The sequence below is a fragment of the Sceloporus undulatus genome, chromosome 1 (assembly GCF_019175285.1).
Source record: "Sceloporus undulatus isolate JIND9_A2432 ecotype Alabama chromosome 1, SceUnd_v1.1, whole genome shotgun sequence".
NCBI lineage: Eukaryota > Metazoa > Chordata > Lepidosauria > Squamata > Phrynosomatidae > Sceloporus > Sceloporus undulatus.
The window spans coordinates 196,790,990-196,810,420 of NC_056522.1; the positions used below are offsets into that span (position 1 = coordinate 196,790,990).

Here is a 19,431-nt window from a genome sequence, read left to right on the forward strand (position 1 = left end):
TGACATAAAGACTTAGAGCATCATTGTTAAGGATGGTGGAGAGAAATACTGATAATTGCACCGTGGAAGGGAGAGTCTGTGCACAACAGTCATAACCACCTCCTAAATCAGGATTGGAAATCATGTGACCCTCCATATGACATCAGACTGCAAATCCCAGCAGTCTTTGCCAAGGATAGGAATGCTGGGAGCTGCAATATAACAAAATCTAGAGGATCAGGCAAATCCCACTGCTGCCCTATAGTGTGAATAAAAGGCATTCACTACTACTTCTCCAATGGCTGTATTATGCTGCCCTCCAAAAAAAGCAATGGTGAGTTTATACTAAGAGTAAAGCTGAGCTTTTCTTCTGATTTTCACTAAACTGTTCATGACATTCACTAGTTGTCCTGAAATGTTACTGAGATGCTTTAACAAAAAGCCCTATAATGTTTTATTCTGAAGCAACTGATTCTCAGCCACCCTGAAAAAAAAATCCAAAATACCAAGCCTCACCCATCTTCCTCTCCAATTCTCTCATCCATTCACAGAGTATTTAATCAGCTAAATAAGTAGTATCAGCTGAAAGTCTTCTGACTTTAGCATCAAAAGACCCTTGAGGCATTGATTTTACAATGTACGACTGCTACTCGTCAGCATTTTCCTGCGTAGGCTTGCAAAATTAATACATAAATAGCAAATTGCATCTTGCTTCAGACACCTGGTCTACCAGATAGGTTTGTCCAATCTCCAGCACGACTTTGCAAAACAAACCAATGAACAAACCCTCATTGCCACTGTTCTAGCTCCATATTGTCATTTTTGGTTTGACCTCCTTTTTTCATATCTGCTGAAATTAAATACAATATTATACAAAAATGTATTGTGCACCTGTGCAGCTTTTCAATTCACCCACTGAAGCTACCTTTACTTTGCAATTCTATACACTAGGAGTGTAAACTGCGTCACCCTTGAGATGACATTGGATTGTAACTCCCAGCATTCCACATCATTGGCTTTGCTGGCTGGAGCCAATGGAAGCTGCAATGCAACAACATTTGGAGAACTACACAATTCCCACCCCTGTGAAACACATTTACTTTACTAAGACCCACTGAATTCAAAAGATCTGAGTAGACTCTTATATGATGCCATTGTCAGTTACAGAAAGCACCAGTGGTTGTTTGCTCCTAGACATGCTAACTGCTCCAGAATTTTAGAATGTGTACACGATCCAGCCATCTCATTGATTTGAGGTTTGGTTTATCCTAGCATCACCCCAGTCCCTCTCCTTTCTTATCTTTAAATGGTTAGATTTTTTCCTCTCCTTCCTCTTACTTCCCATCTTACTGAAGTCTAAGGGGCTGTACAGGCCACCCCTTTTAGCGCTGGATTGGGGCTACAGCACCTACATGTTGCAGCCCTGATCTTGCCTTTCCGTGACAAAAAAAGGAGCCTCAAAAAGCTACTCCTTTCTGCGCCACAGTAAAGGGAACCATATCTGCTGGTGCCATGGCTTTTCAGCGCTCCTTTGGCAGTGCATCATGTAGACGCAGTGCCAGAGGAGTGTCGTGTGGTGCGGCATGCGGTGTCACATTGGCCTGGGGGCTGAGTCGGGGCATGTATCATGCGGACACCCTGCCTGGACTCTGCCCCCAGGTCAGCCTTAATGGCTGGTCTGTACACCCCCTACGTTTGTTATTATGCTGTGTGTTGTTATCACAGAGTTTTCTTAGTAAGATTTGTTCAGAAGTTTGCCATTGTCTTCCTCTGAGGCTGAGAACATGTGTCTTGCCCAGGGTCACCCATGGGTTTAATAGCTGAGCAGAGATTCAAACTCTAGTCTTCTAGATTCCTAGTCCAACATTAAAACTACAATACCCCACTGGCTTTCTTTTATTAATTATATGGCAATGAAGATAGTACCTGCAATACACTTGACTTCCTGCCATTTCATTTAACCATGCCAGGATGAGAAAACCCAAACATTGCTGGAATCATACTTTCATCAACCTCTGTAGCCATTTGTCAGAGGGCGGAAGGAGGGGAGGAGTCGGGTTGGTGTCCCGCTGTTGGAGACGATGGGCTGCGGGACCAGGAGGACACCCGGGAAGCAGAGGTGGAGCAAGCACAAGGAGGAACAGCTGTGGATAGGTGAGGGTTAGGTGGGGCGGAGAGTAGAAAAGGGCCAGAAGGGCCAACCCAGGGGGAGGAGCTGGCACACACGAGGGGACCGGCTAGGAGGAGGAAGTGGTGGCCCGAGGCCAGGACACGTGGGCCGCTGAGGTCTCCAGACAACACCTACGAGGCCACGGGGAGAGACACCTGAGAGGGGAGAATCAGGAAGCCCCAGCGGAAGGGTTCTTTGCCCAGTTAGTGCACCCGTTGGCCAGAGACAGCATCACTGAGCCTTTCCAAACTCGGGCCGTCATCAACCTGTGGCCCTGGCTGTTGTGGGATATTCAAGGACGTTGTTGGCCTGCGAGTTGAGGGTCTAAAGGCCCAGCCTTCAAGGAAGAAGACCCAGGAAAAGAGGGGCCCGAGAGCCACGAGGACTTTCAGGACTACGTTTGTGGTGCCGTAACCATTTTCAGTTTTGTTTCTCGGTGGAGCTAATTCCCTAAGTTGTGTTTGTCACCTGTTGCCGTACACTCAGCATCCTCCCGCGTCCGTGTGCTGTTATGGAACCTCAAACCAGCATGACTCCAGGGGGTGCACCCCAGGCCCTGGTGACACCATTGTTAAGGGATAATGGGAGTTGTACTCTAACAATATCTGGAAGGCTAGTACAGTTACCATTCCTAAGCTGTAGGAAGTAAATTGCTTGTAGCAACCATAAATCTGTAGGCTAAACACAAGTTTGGATGAAATGAGAATACCATCAGTTTCAACTTAATATCCACCCACAGAGCCACCTGTGACATTCAGACCAGTGTGTCTCACATGTCATGGACAGTGGCGATTGATTACTTGATTTTATATCCCTCATTTATTCCAGCATGGGATCCAAGGAGGCAATGTTATATAAGGCATTTGAACCCAGGCCTCCTAGGCTTAGTTTATACCTTTTAACCACTGCTATAGAATGTTCATACTTGATGCCAAGGACAAAATCACTCATGAGCTAGAATCCAATATGAAAGTGTACAGTATCCCTACAATAAAGCTTCTACCCTTTATGGTGACAAAAAACTTTGCTATTTTTGTTGCAACAAACTTTTTCTTTTCTATTCTTTTCTTGAAACCTCCTTTGATATTCACAGCTCTGGTTCTGGATTTCACTCAAGGCAGGGCACAGGAGGAACTAGAAACACAAGAATGCAAAACAAAAGGAGGAGCCTCAAGGATAGATACATGAGTGATAAGCCCTATTATTTCTCTGCCGGCAAAACCAACAAAGAGCCCAGAAGCACCTTAAAGACAAAGGAATCTTTTAGATCACCAGCTCCTAACATCAGCAAATCATTGCTTTTCCAACAGATGCTGCAGTTGGAACTGTGGTGGACTGTCTACACACATGTTGTTTTGGTATGCATCCTTCCATGTTCATGTCATGTCAGTGAAACAACATATAGTTGTGTAAGTGGGGGGAAACCAATAAATCTTTACTTTCCCCATCCCCTGCAATGCACTCGCAATATCTTCCATTTTATCCCTCCCCAGGTCTGATAACTATAGCTCATGAAGAATCATCCCCTCCTCCATTTAAAAAAAAATGCAAGATCTGTTGCTGTACTATGCCACCCCATTCCTTCTCAGTGAAGGGGGCAGGGTGTTAAAACGTAAGTCTTTAAAAGATCAATGCAGTGGTTCTGCTGCAGTGGTGTCACCCAGTATTGGGGTGGGGGGAGACAGACTCTGAAGGTACTGGCCCCACAGCAGCAGCCATTGTTGAGGGTGGTGGTGCTACAGCCTCCAGAGGGCCCATGTGGGGTCTGATGCAGCTGCTGGGTGAGCAGGAAAGGGAGGTGATGCCCTTTTTCGCTCGCCCAGTAGTCGTGCCAGTCTGTCTGGGTGAATTGCCCCACTGGGTGGACACCTCCCTCTGGGGTGACACCTGGTGCAGACTGCACACCCTGCACACCCCAATGATGCCTCTAATTCACCATTCTCTAGCAAACTAAAGCAATGTATATTACTTCAATGAGATTTGTAATCCAAATGCAGAAATCTCTAATAGCTAGTCTGCTCCTTGGCCTTACATATGCCTTGTCTTAACTGTGCAAGAGAATGCTCCAATGCTGTATGAAATGCCCAAAGACAGCTTGTAGCTTGGGAGAGGCATGAGGGAGATTAAGGCATCCAAAGTCACCAAAGTAGATATTCTACCCTAAGCCCTAAACTACTTGGAGCCAGGACACTACAACAGAATCAAAACAAGGAGAATACAGTATCCCCCCAAATAAGAATTTTGGGCCCCAAATAAAATTTTGCTTCAGTCCCCAAATTTCTATCATTGCAGTAAAAAATCAGCTGAGAGCATTTAGAAATGCAGTTTAGGTATCCAAAGAAAAGGTGCAGGCAAAGTTACCAAGGGAATGCACACATGCTTGATCTAAGAGTTCAAGGCATGTATGATTTTCAGAGTCTCATTCTCTATAATGCTAGAAATTTGGGGACTGAAGGAAAATTCCTTCTATTTTATAGATCTTTTATTTGAGGGGAAAATGTCCTCATTCTGCCTCTCCTACCTGATTACTTTCCCGTTCAGCCCCATGTACTACTCCTCGTTTCCTTTACAAGACTTAAATTGTTTTGTTGCAGTAATCCCCACTGACATGCTGCAAATTCCTATTTTCACTTTCTACTCCTTTAATTAATCACCATTGCACCCCAACAAGTCTCACAAATAAGGAATGCCTGAGATGTCATGCCTCTGCGCTTTCCCCCATCCCCAGACCAGCTGTTTGGTCCTTGACCTTCACTCTAGATCAGAGAATGTGACTGGTAATTAAATGAACTGGTTATTCCTGACTATTAAGTGAGCAGCTTATTTTGTTGAGTCCAGGGTTACAAACCAATGGTCTCCTTTCAGTTGTGTAGCCAAAAGAAAGCAACAGAATTTAAAAGATTAATCCCTTACAGAGAGAAACAACTAAGCTTTATGTGCAGCAGGCACAAACCTCTCTTCTCTTTGTTTAGTTACGAGGTGTGTGCTGCCATCTGATTGTTTGCTTAGTTCAAGTCCCAGACAAAATCTTAGGTCAGCTGAAGAAACAGGCCTTGTTTTCATTCTTATTTTCCTTCGGCAAGCAGAATAAAATTTCCTCCGAGGTCACAATGAAATGGAAAGGAAATGATTCCATGGGTTATTTCCCATGGGATGGGTGCAAAAATGTGGTTTGGATTTTAATTTATGGCTCAGCAAGCAATATGAATAATTTAAGTACCTGGTTATTACGCTACAAGATCTGAAGTACAGTGCCTTCTTACCTTGAAGTACTTCCATTGGCAGAACAGTCCAAGCGTTCTCCAAATAAGAAATGTAAATATAACGAGCTGTGTTGCAGGCAAGGCCGATATACAGGACTCTAGAAAGGCAGGGAAGAACAAAAGACTTTGGCAATTTTCTCATTTACATTTACAAGTAGTAACATAATTGAACTGAAATCCTTATTAGCATAGAACAGTTCTGTCCACAGTTTTATTTTGGGTGGAATACTAAATAGTGAATCAACTTGAGAGCTAACCTTGAAACTGAAAGAAAGAACAGCTCATACTTGATTAACCTTGTGACATATTTTTTAAAATTATGTATTTCAGTCATAATACAGGCCTGGCCTCTTCTCAAGAACTGAGATTATAATGGGTTGGGGGGTATGATGATAAATTATGATGAGTTGAGAGATATTTAGCTTTCCCTGTCAAAGCTTTGGTGCCACAACAAACTACAAATCCCAGGATTCCATAGGATGGAGCCATGTGAATTAAAGCAGCGTCAAACTACATTAATTCTGCCCTCAGCAGCAGCCCTATCTTATCGCTTCCTCCCCATTAATAACATTTGCCATTTTGATTACACACTGACGTTAACTAGCCAGAAGTGCCCCGGTTTTCATTTGTGAAATGTTGGGGGGCATTTTCATTGCTGGTTCATGCTGAAGCCTGGTGCTGTGGGTGTTAAGGCAACAGCACAATGAAGGGAGCAGCATGTATTTTGTATTACAGGCCAGTGGCTTGTAGCATTCAGGTTTTTAAAAAGCAATTACTGTACTGTGGACCCAGAAGTGTTTTTGTGAAGACAGCAAAAAGCTGAAGTTCAGTCATTTCTTTTTACAAGACATGAGGGTCTCTGCTAAAGGAATGAAGGAATGATTCATAAAACGGGCTTAATTTCATGGGCTATCTTCTGAACCCATAAGAGAAATAGTTCAGACCTTCACACAAGGGTAAATTATTAGTTCACTTTCAATCCTAAGCCAGTGTGTTACAATACACACATATATTTCATTTATTCTAATAGAGAGACTGCTTGAAATTAACATCCACCAACTCAATAATTATTAGCTTCAGTTCAAAGATGCCCCTTGTTGTTTAATCCATAAAATAAAATATGCAGCTAGTGTCCAGTTTGTTAATGGAATATGGACTTACAGAGCAATAATGCTCCATTTTGGTGTTTTAAATTCTGTGACTTGCAATTTTAAATGTAGAAGATGCTCATTACTGATGAAATGCCACAACACATAGTGATTTCTGGCCTTCTCCTTTTCCCTGAAGGTTACAGCCTGCAGAAAAATATATGCATACAGCACTGTCTCTTGTAGCCCAGTAACAACCAGAGTTTTGTGTTTTGCTGAAAAGATCCTGTTTTTCTACTTTTGGGTCAGTGTCTGTACTTGTTTTACATGGCAATGACTAAACATTTAAAATGTGACCTGTAAAGGTACACATACTGGGGGTGGAGACGGGGTTGAACCTTTAAGACAGAAAAGTCCCATGTTCCAGTACTGTACTCTGAAAACTTCAGTTGTTAAGAATGGTTAGTTAGAAAGTGGAATTATGTTTTAAAGTATGAGATGGGAGCACTTGCTGTTCAAAGGCTAGAACTATAGAGTGGAAGTGCTTTAATTTCAGGATCAAGGCAGTTTTGTTCTTCAGTTATGCTTTATTTGGGGTAAAAACACCAGCACAAAAATGCTTGCTAGTTGTTGTGCACTAAACAGAAACATGCCAGAAGAAAGGGTTGGAAAGCAGTTTAGAAATGAGCATAAAAGGTGACATACTCTGCTCGTCAACTAATAGTTGAGTATCAGCTTTAAACTGATGCCAACAGTAGCTTGAGACAAGCACTTATAATATCAGAGGCAGGATTATTTGTGATGGAAAACTTGGAAAATTTACATTTGGATTACAATGCCCCATAATCGTCCATGCTACCTGGGGGAGGGGGGGATGTGGTCCAATAAAGTGACATTTCTATCCTCTGGTGTATGTGTGATGTTCAGCCCTATGTCCAAAAGACAACTCAAATGTGTGTTTCAGGAAACATTATGATGCTATAATATTTATATGCATTGCACTGAGCAGCACTTACATAACCTTCTACCCAGCTTCTGATGTGATATGGTACAAAGGCCTTTGTCCCACCAGCCTGTGCAACTGTGAAGAACTGTTTTGGTTTGATGTACAGGAAAATAAAGTTGCTCAGCTTTAAGTTTAGTGTCTGTCCCTGTGCACTCCATGAGCAATCAAACCTCAACCCCCTACTTCAAACTGACCAGGAAGAGTGGAAAACAGAAAAATGCCTGATTTGTGTGACTTCAGTGAAGTCTTATGTGTTCAGCAGATAGCCACGCAGCCTTCTATCCATTAAAAATGGCAAAAAAGTGTTCAGTCATATGGTTTATTGGGAATGTAACTCAAACATGAAAAAATATGATATGCCTTTGGTCAAGATTATTAGGAGGAAACTATTTTTTTTATTATTATTACTATTTTTTCCATAACATGTCCAAGGTTGGAGAATGCAATTAAGAATGTGTTCCAAGATTTTCCAGAATGCTTTCCAAATCTCTTGATTCTGAGCAACACTGGCGTTCTGTACTATCAAATATTTGCATTGTTCTGCAACATTTCCACATGGTTAAAGGAAGTCACTCTCCCAGCAACAATTAAACATTACAAATATGCATTTTTTAAAAAATGAAAAGCTCTGTTGGAAGCACTTTTGTTAAAAATAAGCCAGTTTCTGAAAGCCTGTAGTTGTTCTTTTTAAAAAGTCTACAATTGTCAACAGCAAGGAAAGGGCCAGTCTAGCCTCTGCAGAAAAGAGTTCCAGAGCAGCCACTGTGAAGACCCCCCCCCCCGGGCCCCCGTCTGATGTGTCAGTGAGGATGGTAGGTTAACCCTCTGTAGAACTGTCCCTTTTTAAAGAACAACAACAAAAAGATAACTTTGTAAAAGTTAGGAGGTGATGTAGGCATTGGAATGGGAGTTGTACTATCATTTGTTGTCTCATCAGCAGAAAAACTGCCTTGAGAAAGGATCCCTTGAGACAGAGCACCTGCAAATTTATTACACAGCATTAAATCTTAATCATCATGTGCTAAGAAATGCCTGGCAGGAAGTAATTAAATTACATGAAGATTATACAAATCTGGCCCTAAGTGTAATTTTTGAAAACCTAACTGTTATTATGTTATTAAACTAAACTAGAGAAACAGGGTTTTCAGTAACATTATTTGTATATTCATCATTTCATAAAATGATGGCTGGCATCCTGTTAGGGAGTCATGCAAGTCCCATGCATGCCATGATAGCACACTTTTTTGGACATGGAGGAGGTGCAAATTCTCTACTGACCCTGCAAGCACCACCACCCAAAAAAAACCAGGCCTCATCCCTCGATTTCTCCAGAGGTCCCTGAGGATGATGTAATCGCTATGTGTCAAACTATAGAGAAATATTTGGGTTTTTCTCTGCCACTATCCCATGGCTGTGTTGTGGGAGGGCTACAGCGGAGAAAAGGAGGACTGGGATTTGTATCATGGTTGTGTACATGCAATTTGTCTCCCAATTCAGGATCTTGGCCGATGTGTTTGGGAGCCCAGTCAAAAAAATTAATTTCCTCTATTTTGAGTTAATTCTCCAACTAGGTGCACTTAGGCGGCGTAAATGGTGTCACCACCCCCACCCCTAGGAAATCTTAGCAGATTCATTTGGGCTATAAGGGAGAAGTGAAGAAGAGGAGGAACTCCCAGAAACAGCCCAATGAGGACTGAGTCCAAAGAAGCAGGGACTTCAAAAAATTGGGAAGGAAGCAGAACAGAATGGAGTGGCTGGGAAAGCAGGACTGAGGAAAGATCTCACAGGGACATAAAGGGTATAAGGAACAATTTTACTGACTGCAGATGTTACTGGGAAATATTATTTTTTGGTTCATGCTGTTTTAAAATGTCTTCAGGGATAGAAATGAGAGCTGCCCATTGAGACAAACAGAAATTAAGATTTTAAAGTAGCTGGCATTGGTTATCGGTATGTCCATAACCCCTTCAAAGTAGAGGGGAAACATAAAGATAAGTCTTCATGAAAAATGAGCATATTTTGTGGGTGTAGAAGGTTGACTTCGTGAGGTAGAAAACTGAGCAGAGGGATCAGGAATAAAATATCTTCAACAGTTCAGTATTTTCTTACAGGGCTTTGCTTACTGCATATACAGTACTCATGTATAAGTCTACAAATTTTAGACCAAAAATTGACCCCAAAAACCTGAGTTGATTTATCCATGGGGCAATGTATGTACTGTACTTTAACTCTTATTTAAAAAGAAACCATTCCCCCTAGTGAAAGACAAGCGTGTAATCTGTCCTGGAAGCACTGCCCCCCCCATTTTCTCATCCATCCAGCCTTTAGGGTGAGCACAAACATTTATGCCTAGATCCTTTGTTACATGCCCCTATGTTTTATCCTTGACTTATCCATTGGCCAGATCAAAATCCATAACTTTGGCCACCAGAATTGGTCTTGACTTATACATGAGGTCGATTTATAATTGAATATATTCGGTAGTCTGTTGCTTGCTTCTAGAGGTACTACCGTATATACTTGGCTATAAGCTGACCTCATATATAAGTTGAGGGAAGACTGAGGCTAAAATTATGGATTTTTATATCACCTGTGGATAAGTCAAAGGTAAAGCTTAAGGGCATGTAACAAAAGTTCTAAAAGTTGTGGACGTATACATGAGTATATACAGTATTTATGATATTCATGTGCTATTTACAGTTTTCTATTAAAGTCTGTGATCTAACTGATATGCTAAGTTTATAGCATCTAGACCTACTGGTATAAACGTATGAGGAAGTTTATTAGACTACAATATTTAGCAAATATATATTGAGTTTGCTTGCACTTAATGCACAAGATAGTAGCAGTATCTTCCAAAATTTCTGATCAAACAAGCAGTTTCTTAATAAATTAATTTGATTATTTTTTATCAACACACCCTATTTTGAAACTATAGAAGCAGTCACCAAAAATAAATCATGCTCAGATAAATGCTAAATATATTGTTTACATTAATGTCAAAAAGGAATTACAAATCTTTAACTTTTCATTAATTTTCTATACACCTTTGGGACTCAGGGTTGTTGTTTTTTACTTTATTAAATTGATCACATCAATCTACAATCATACGCATTCATCATATAAACAATTTATCTCATACATCTACAATAAACTCAGTCAATGTTCACTACAATTTGTCTAAATCAAATCTCCTCACTTGGACCCTTTCCTATCCATCCTCATCCTTCCTATTCCTCTTCCAGTTACCACTCTACCACCATCTGCTAATCTCCTTTCTAACCCCTTCCCATCAATTCCAGGCCATGCAAAGCAGATTTGTGTTTGTTTAGTTAGTGATTCTCCCACCCTGAGGTCTTGCCATTCAACAACAGAACAATACACAGATTAACATGGAACTCACTCCTCCCAACCCAGGGCCATACAGTATCTATAATATGTCACTTCCATGCCAGCATTCTCTGAAGATGCCAGCCACTGATGCTGGTGAAACGTCAGGAACAAACTTTTCTAGAACATGGCCACATAGCCCAAAAAATCCACAAAAAACTGGCCAGACTGTCATTACTTTAATCTTTTCTTTGAACAAGCTTCCATTCTGAAAAAAACATGTGGGTATTTAATTTCAAGCTCCTTGTCTCTTTGGGAATCTGAGCAGCTGCAGAGAAGACTTGAAAGGACTATATCTAGGTGAACACACTGTTCCTGTGGACTTAATTCATTAGCTCCATGACATGGCTGCCTTCTATATGGTCCACCCCTGTGTCATTACACTAGCAATGGGAAGCAACACGAGGCAGGCAGATTGTGTGTTTATACCTCATACCAACATGACCACTAATCATGTTTTACACATTTCTAAATGCTTCCTTCAGTTTTCAGGTCAAAGCTATTCAGAAATCTTTGTTGAAAGGGCATTATATGCAACCATTTTTACTAGAATGACTTCTAGGACTTTTCTTCACCCTTTTCTGGTTCTGCAACATTCCTTTTGTGTTACGGTAGCTCAACCGCACACAGAAAGACAGTGTGAAACACTACAGAATTTATGAGGTTTATTATGACATAGGCAATACACTGCTATCTCTCTTCTTCCAAAAACAATAATTCTGTTTCTTATATTAAGTCACCAAAACACTGTTCTCCACTCCCACTGCCATCACCAAAATATGCATCACTTTGCACTGTTTAACTGTATGTTTTCATTGATGCAAACCTTCCAACACTTCACAGGTGGAAACAGGGACACATGGCTGAGCAACAGTAAAGTGTGGGCATTGATGGCAAAAGTTACTAATGAAGAAGAACAGATAAGCTAGGAGAGGCTGCAGCAGTTTACCTTTGCCCTTTCCTCTTCCACTTGCTGAGTTAATTGAGAGCAATCTCTCTTTGAACTCAGAAGAAGATGATGGGGTGAAGATGGGAGAAGGATAGAGAAACTGGTGCATTTTAAAAGCAGATGAAAAAGTAGGGTGCAGAGAATTAAACAGGTCTGTCTCTGCCAAATCAGGATTGGAGGATATGCTGATGTTCTCCTGGAGTTGAGTCACTTTTTCAGAATTATTTCAACACTGCATTAGAATTGTAAAGCTTTTGAATAATGCATATTATTTTAACATCTGACTACTTCTTCACTACCTTTCTTGATCAGGAAACTAGAAAACAAAGGATCAAATTTGGGTATTGGTGTTGGCCCAAGTGGGAAAAGATCACAGTTCATCTTTTACTTTTAGCACTTTAATAGGAATTTATGGCATCATCCATTTTAGAATTGGATGTAAAAAATTGAACAAGATCAAGAAATAAGCTTTGATCATATTTCTTGAAGTGTTATGTCACTAGTTAAGTGTTGCTTAAAGATATAATCTTCACAAAATTGCATTTAAATTATAGAATGATTTAACAATGGTTTAAAAACTTTTTAGATTGCTATACTTTAATGGCACCCACAATTCTGCCATCTGAAGCAGTCTAGCCCCCCCCCCCCCCCCCGCCTAACAGTTGGACCAGCCCTAAGCAAATTATCCATAAAAAGAGGGAATGAGTGCAATGTTCAGTTGATCTTATTCCCAAGGCTTACATGGGATCTAGGGATGAGCAGTAGACTAGGTTCAGAAATATTTAGTGGGAGTGGAAAAAGCAAAATATCCCAGCCTTCCTGAACACTGAACTGTACCAAAGAGCTGGGGGTCTGGACCTGCTTCCATCTGGCATGGATCCCTTCACCCTCCCAGTAGTGTCATCAGGGCAGGACTTTGGGGCAGAAGTCCCAGGGATGCATTCAAAAGAATGACAGTGTGTGTCCGTCCGTCCGTCCATCCATCCCTCTGACATACTGCATTTTGCTGCATTGTCACAAAGGTTACATGGCCACATTTTGAAGCAAATGAAAAATTATCCTCTAAGGGGACCCTTAAAAGCATTTTTCCCAAACTATAATTTGGCCTAACTGCTCCCCTGAACCCTACTGAAGTCAATCAGTTTTAAAAGGAACCCTTCTGCTATCCAACCATGAATAGTACCTGATTTCATCATAATTGTACAAATACCATCCTTGCTTTTGTACATGTCAGGTGGGAGCTTTCACTATACTACCAATTTAAGTACTGTTAGTGTCAAAAGGAAAGCTGTTCCATGAAACATACTCAAACACAGGTTTTACATGTATCTACTGAACATTCAATATGAGTGAGTTCAAGTGAACTTACTCCTGCAGCCCAAGTTTCGATCGCAGGACTGTACTTCTAGCACAAGGAAGCACAGGGTAGTTTTTGTAAGTTATTTATTTAGTTACTTATTATCTGTTACAGTTATATGAATTTTCCCTCCCAAGGAACTCAAGTGGCATACATGGTCTTATTCTTCTTTTCTATCCTAACAACATTTAGGATTGGCAGTTTAGAGAGGCTATTTAGAGTCTTCAGCCAGGAAAGAGAAAAAGAGTACCTCAACTCATAGTATTGGCAGCACTATCCACTGAAAAGTATTCCTGTTTCTTATAGAGATGAACAGCAGAGAGATATTGAGCAGATGTGACATCATCCAATGTTATAATATTACACCAGGCAAAGTCACAGCTGCCAAATATTTTCCCCATGAGAGCTATTAAAAGATAGTCTTGCAAGGTCAGTCACTGGCAATCCTTTTCAACCAGAGTGGTAGTTATTATCCAAGTACTCAAGTGTGATTTATATGACAATTCTGCACTTGCTTACTCAGAGGTTAATCCTACTCAGTTTTAAAAGGACTTACTTTCAGATAAGTAGCTATGGAAGTACTGTACAACACTACAAAATGGCATCAGTTTTATATACAGTACTTTAATTTCCAAGGCACCAAATGAGGGAGTCTTTAGATTTGTAGTTTGATGAGGTTGTTTGAATTCTAGAATAGAGAGCTCTTGTGCTGTAGCTCAGAGGAGTGTGCACAAGAACTGTATCAGACAAAACTATATCTCTTTATTGTTCTTGTGTGCCTTCAAGTCACTTCTGACTTGTGATAATCCTAAAGTGAATCTATCATGGAGTTTTCTTGGCAAGATTTATTCAGAGGAGGACTTGCCTTTGCCTTCCTCTGAGGCTTAGTGTGACTTGTCCAAGGTCCCCCAGTGGGTTTCCATGGCTGAGTGGGGATCCGAATCCTGGTATCCAGAGTCAGCCCGAGCACAAACCATGGTACCACACTGGTTCTCCCTATATATCTTACCAGATTACAAATCTCGGGTTGCATTAGTATGGAGCCATGTCAATTAAAGTGGTATCAAACTGATATAACCGTGTTGTGGAACTTTAGTCCCAGAGGCCAGAACCCAAATGGGTACATCTGCTGAAGGAACAGGTTGCATCAGAAAATCTAGCAGGAAGTGATTTCCCTTACCAGGCAGCACCTACACACCTCTAAGCATTTTCCTTCTTTTCTTCCCTTCTCCAGCCCTTTGAGCCTCCTAAAATTCTGCTCTGGAAATCTCCCAGCTCTCCAAAGCTGAAACTGAGGGAGCAGAGATGAGATGCAGATGGGAAGTGATGACTTCCATTTGGATCTACTAACAGCATTTGTGAATGCACCCAACTAGATCATGGCCGGATCCTTGCTTTCAAGGATAATATACAAATCCTGTTGTTGGATTATCTGTATGAACAAATTTGTAAATCTCATTCACTTGTTTCATCCTTGCTTGTCCACAACTACTTTTCAAACATGGCTAATTTTATATCAGCATTCAGATGTCTTTTCCTCTCAAGCTAGGGTTTGTCAATGCTTGTTTCTTTAGAATAAATAGATGCTCATATCCTATATTTAGCCAATCTAACATGATTGATTGTAATATGGCAAACCAAACAACAATGGATAAAGGTAGATTTATAGCTATATTAAACATGGTGTGGAAAATTTTCCACTGAAAAAATGTATCATCAGAAAATTTTCCATATCTTTCCTTCTGTGCAATGTATTTACTCAAAATGCTTCTCTCATCAGGATGTTGTTTTATTCTTACACATCACTATATCTATTACTGGCATAGCACTGACCACAGACATTCAATGAGGTTTTTATACCATTTGCTTACCTGATATGGCCAATCAGCTCTATTAACTTGTGACTGAAGAAATAGGCTGTCAATTCAGACACATGACTCAGGACAGAACAGACTCCAAAAAGGGTGGTGGTGCCATTCAGATCTTCCAGGTGCCAGTAGAGAAAAGTGAACACAAAGCCATATCCAAAGCCCATAAACCAAGCGACAAATAGTACAGAGCCATACTGGATGCTGCAAAGTAACTTTATCAAGTCCCAGAAATGAAAAGACTGCAGTTGGCTGGTGTTGCTGTGTGTCTCATTGGAAGAGTCTGTGGAAGAATTTCTATCCATTTGGGTGACCTCTGCCTCTTTGTTTTCATTTTCTTCTTGCTTGTAGTGGTTGTAATGGAACCGGAACTGAGTTGCCACAATCAAAGAAAGGGTCATCAGCACGCCAAAGACAATGAAAACAATCCGGTAGTTCTTGTATTCTGGAGCTTTGCAGCCCTGACCTTCCATAAACACATCGATACGGGTAGAGTCAATGCCAATTCCCACTGACAACATGGCTAGACCCCAGCCTAGGGAGCCCCACATCCGCTGTAGCCCATAACGGTCTCGGTGCTTGCCAAGATATTGCAAGGTCACAGTGTCTACAATAGTAACTGATGAGGCACTGAAAAACTCTCCTATAATAACAACCAGAAGGATGAGCAGAAAGATAGCCTCTACTTCCTGATGGTCATAAACAAGAGTAACTCGATCAGAAAATACTGCCTTGGTGGTGAGGGCAGGTACCGCTGTAGCATGGGTTGCATTTCCCAAGGAGCTTATGGTAACAATATTTTTGGGAGCATTCTCAGTGACTACACCCTCATCTTCCTGTAAAGGAGGAACCCCATTTCCACTATGAGCCATTGGAAGGGAGACAGGTTCAGTATCCGCAGGCATAGTTGAGCTCAGAGTTGGAAAGCTGTAGGTTGGCTGTAGATCTCTTTTCCCTCGGCCCTTTGCTGATGTAACTCCCATGGCAGGCAGTGCAGGAGAGATGGAGACATTTTGTGGGGTTGTTGTTGAAAAATGGCTGGCATTGGTAGGATGTACTGGCACTGGGAACTTTGGTACACACCTTAAGGTAGCTGGTTTGACAAATCCGATTCCCAAATTAAACAACACCCAACACAAGAGCGAGAAGAGGAGGACAACTTTCCCCTTTTTAAAGCGATCTGCTACCACTCCCCAGAAAGGAGCACTGCAGAACTCAATGAAGTACCTGATTCCCACCAGGAGTCCACTCTGGCTAGGTGTCATGCCCAGCTGTTTGTAATAGACGGGCAGCAGTGGATAGAGGGAACCGTAAGCAGCATAAAAGAAAAAATAAAAGACCTTTGAGACCAAGAGATCATTGTTCACTTTGACACAATGCCTTTCAAGCCAATCTAGTTCCTCGTCTGGAATGGTAGTAGTGGTGTCTGTTGAAGGTGTATCACTCTGTGCTTGTAGGTCCTGCTCCTTGGAGATCCCATTGAAGGGATCAGAAAGCACATATTTCCTTTTCTGATCTTCTTCATCATCTGTTAAAATGGCTACTTTATCATCAGTTGCCATGGCTTACAGCAAGCATGAGGCACGTAACTGGCTCTCTGCACTTTAATTCAAGTAGCCTGTGGAAAAGTAAAAGCACCATCAGAGTTAATATGGCATGTTGAACCAGACAAGGGGAAAGAGAAGACATTTTGACTACTGTAGAGCTTTTTAAAAATCTTTTTATCATAAACAGATCTTGAGTGATACTTTAGCATGGACCCAAATTTATGAAGCCACCTGGTTCCTTTAAAAGCTATGAAAATCACAGAGAACTTAAGATTTATTACCAGTGTTGTTCCCAGTATTTCATGATACTTTACATCCATAATAATCATCTGTATCTAATGAAGTGGACTGTGTTCATGAAAAGGCTAGTCCTTTTTATATTTATTCGCTTTAACAATAGCTCTTCCCAACCTTATGATCTCCATGTGTTGGTCTACAGCTTCCACAGCCTTACACAGTATGGTCAACAGTGAGGGAAGAGGGCTATTGTAACCCAAAACATCTGGAGAATGTGAGGGAAGGTGGGCTATAAACTCCCACATGATTATTATTATTATTATTTTGTTTTTACTACAACAGCCTAACACCCATCTAATGGATGTATATTATAATATCCATTACGGGGAGGAAAAAACTGATTAATAATGACTACAGGTACCTGAAGTGCTTCTGTTTCCTATAAATCCTTATATGATTGAGGATTCTTTATTTTAAGAGCCGGGAAGCTCTGGTAGCACAGTGGTTAAATGCCTGTACTGCAGCCACAAGATTGTGAGTTTGATCCTGAGGTGCTCCAAAAGTCGACTCAGGCCTTATACAGACTGGCACTTTGGGCTGCCATGGGGGTGGAGTTGGGGAGTAGTATCCTCACGACGCACATCCCGAATCTGCCCCCAGGGCCCCATGACGCTGTGTGGCACTCCACACAGCGTGTGGCATCACTGTGCTCCTCCAGCGCTGCATCCATACGATGCAGTGCTGAAAGAGCGTTGCATAGCTGTACTGCCACGGCTATCACGCCCTTTCCAGGGCACAAAAAGGAGCTGCTTTTTATGCCTCTTTTTCGCACCCTGGAAAGGCTGGATCGGTTGGAGGCCACCCCTTTGGGGCTGTATGCAGAGCCTCTCAGTCTTCCATCCTTTTGTAGGTCTGTAGAATGAGCACCCAGATTTTTGGGGGCAATTGGCTTAAATGATGTAAACTGCTTAGAGACTGCCTAGTTTAGTATGAAGTGGTATAGAAATGTAAATGCCATTGCTATTGTATCAACAACAATACAAAAATAGGTTTGAGTGCTGGACAGCCACCTTGGAGACCAGGGTTCAGTTTCCAGCTCAGCCACTAACTGACCTTGGCTCAGCCTCAGGGGAAGGCAATGGCAAACCTCTTCTGAACTAATCTTGCCAAGAAAACTCTGTGATAGCTCCACCTTAGGATCACCATAGGTCAGAAATGACATGAAGGCACACAGTAACAAGAACAAGAACAACTCTTTATTAGTTAGGAAGAACATTGTGTCCCACCTCCATGTAGCTGATACAGCTACACAAAGGTGTTCTATTCTTTTGGGTGCATGGAGACATCCATTTTTGGTTATTGTCCCTTCTCTCCCCCCCCCCCCAAATCATTCTGGAAGATCCACCAATTTATAGTGGGATGCTTTCTGCTGTGCAAAGGCTTTGTTGTGTGCCTCCAAGTTGTTTCTGATTTATGGCAACCCATAAGACAACACCAAGGAATCAAATGAATTGAAAACATGAATTGGAAGAAGTAATATGGATGCTGACGAGTCTCAAGTTAGGGGCTGATTTTTAAAGCAATGTTTAACATTGCTCTGCTTCTATATTAGCTGCACATATTTAGAACCTTGGAAACCAATATGCAGAGTCCACAAACTTTATAATGTCAAGGGGGGGAAATTTGAAACTGAAACATGTTATAGGAGAAGGATGACAGTGAGGAAAGGGAGAAAGGTGTGCACATTACACAAACCATTTCAGCATTATATTAAAAAAGATGATTAAGGAATTCAGCCTTTGTGTGGTATAGTGGTTTGAGTGCTGGACTACGATTCTGGAGAACAGTGTTCAATTCCCAGCTTGCCCATGAAACTCTCTGGTGACCCTGGGAAAGTCACATGCTCTTAACCTCAGGAGAAAGAAATGGCAAACCCCCCTCCAAACAAAACTTGCCAAGAAAACCCTATGATTAGGGTTGTCCTAAGTCAGAAATGACTTGAGGATACACAGCAACATCAACAATAGAAAAACTATTTGTAATCCACTATTATTATTATTATTATTATTTATATAGTGCTGTACGTTTTGCATGGCACTTTACAAAATCATAAAGCAACATAGAACCTGGCAATGGAGTACAATCTAAAATCACAAGATAAATATGTAATTTATAAGATTAAATAGTTATAAACTATAAAACTGTAAACTAGCACCTTCAGAATGGATTATCAGAATTATCAAACTGCAGTCCAAAATGGTTCCATAAACAGAAAGGTCTTTAGTTTGGATTTAAACTTAGCTAGGGAAGGAATAGTCCGTAAGTGTTTGGGGAGGTGGTTCCAGGAATAAGGTACATCAAGAGAAAGGGCAAATCCGGTCCCTGGAAGAAGAAACCCTTGGCCAAGTCAGGAGCCCATGGATTGCAGAACTCAAAGAGAATTATAGGTAGAGCTGACAAATAATGTGGGGGGGGGGGGGCAAACTGTGCAGAGCTTTGAAGGTTAAAGGAAGAAGCTTGTACTGAATCCTAAAAGGAATGGGGAGCCAGTGGAGAGATGTCAAGAGCGGGGTGATA

The 19,431-nt window shown here is 41.4% G+C and overlaps 1 protein-coding gene across 10 annotated transcripts in view; it reads right to left on the minus strand.

Annotated features, from left to right (window-relative positions):
* The window catches only part of MFSD6 (major facilitator superfamily domain containing 6), a 61,339-nt gene that overhangs the window by 16,712 nt on the left and 25,196 nt on the right, over positions 1-19,431 (minus strand). For all 10 annotated transcript variants that reach the window (XM_042446396.1, XM_042446392.1, XM_042446398.1 and 7 more), the window contains 2 exons: positions 15,074-16,688; positions 5,413-5,510 (listed from right to left, as the gene is read on the minus strand). In XM_042446396.1, the coding sequence (XP_042302330.1) occupies positions 5,413-5,510; positions 15,074-16,632 (1,657 nt within the window). In that variant the 5' untranslated portion in view covers positions 16,633-16,688. The remainder of the gene's footprint in view (positions 1-5,412; positions 5,511-15,073; positions 16,689-19,431) is intronic.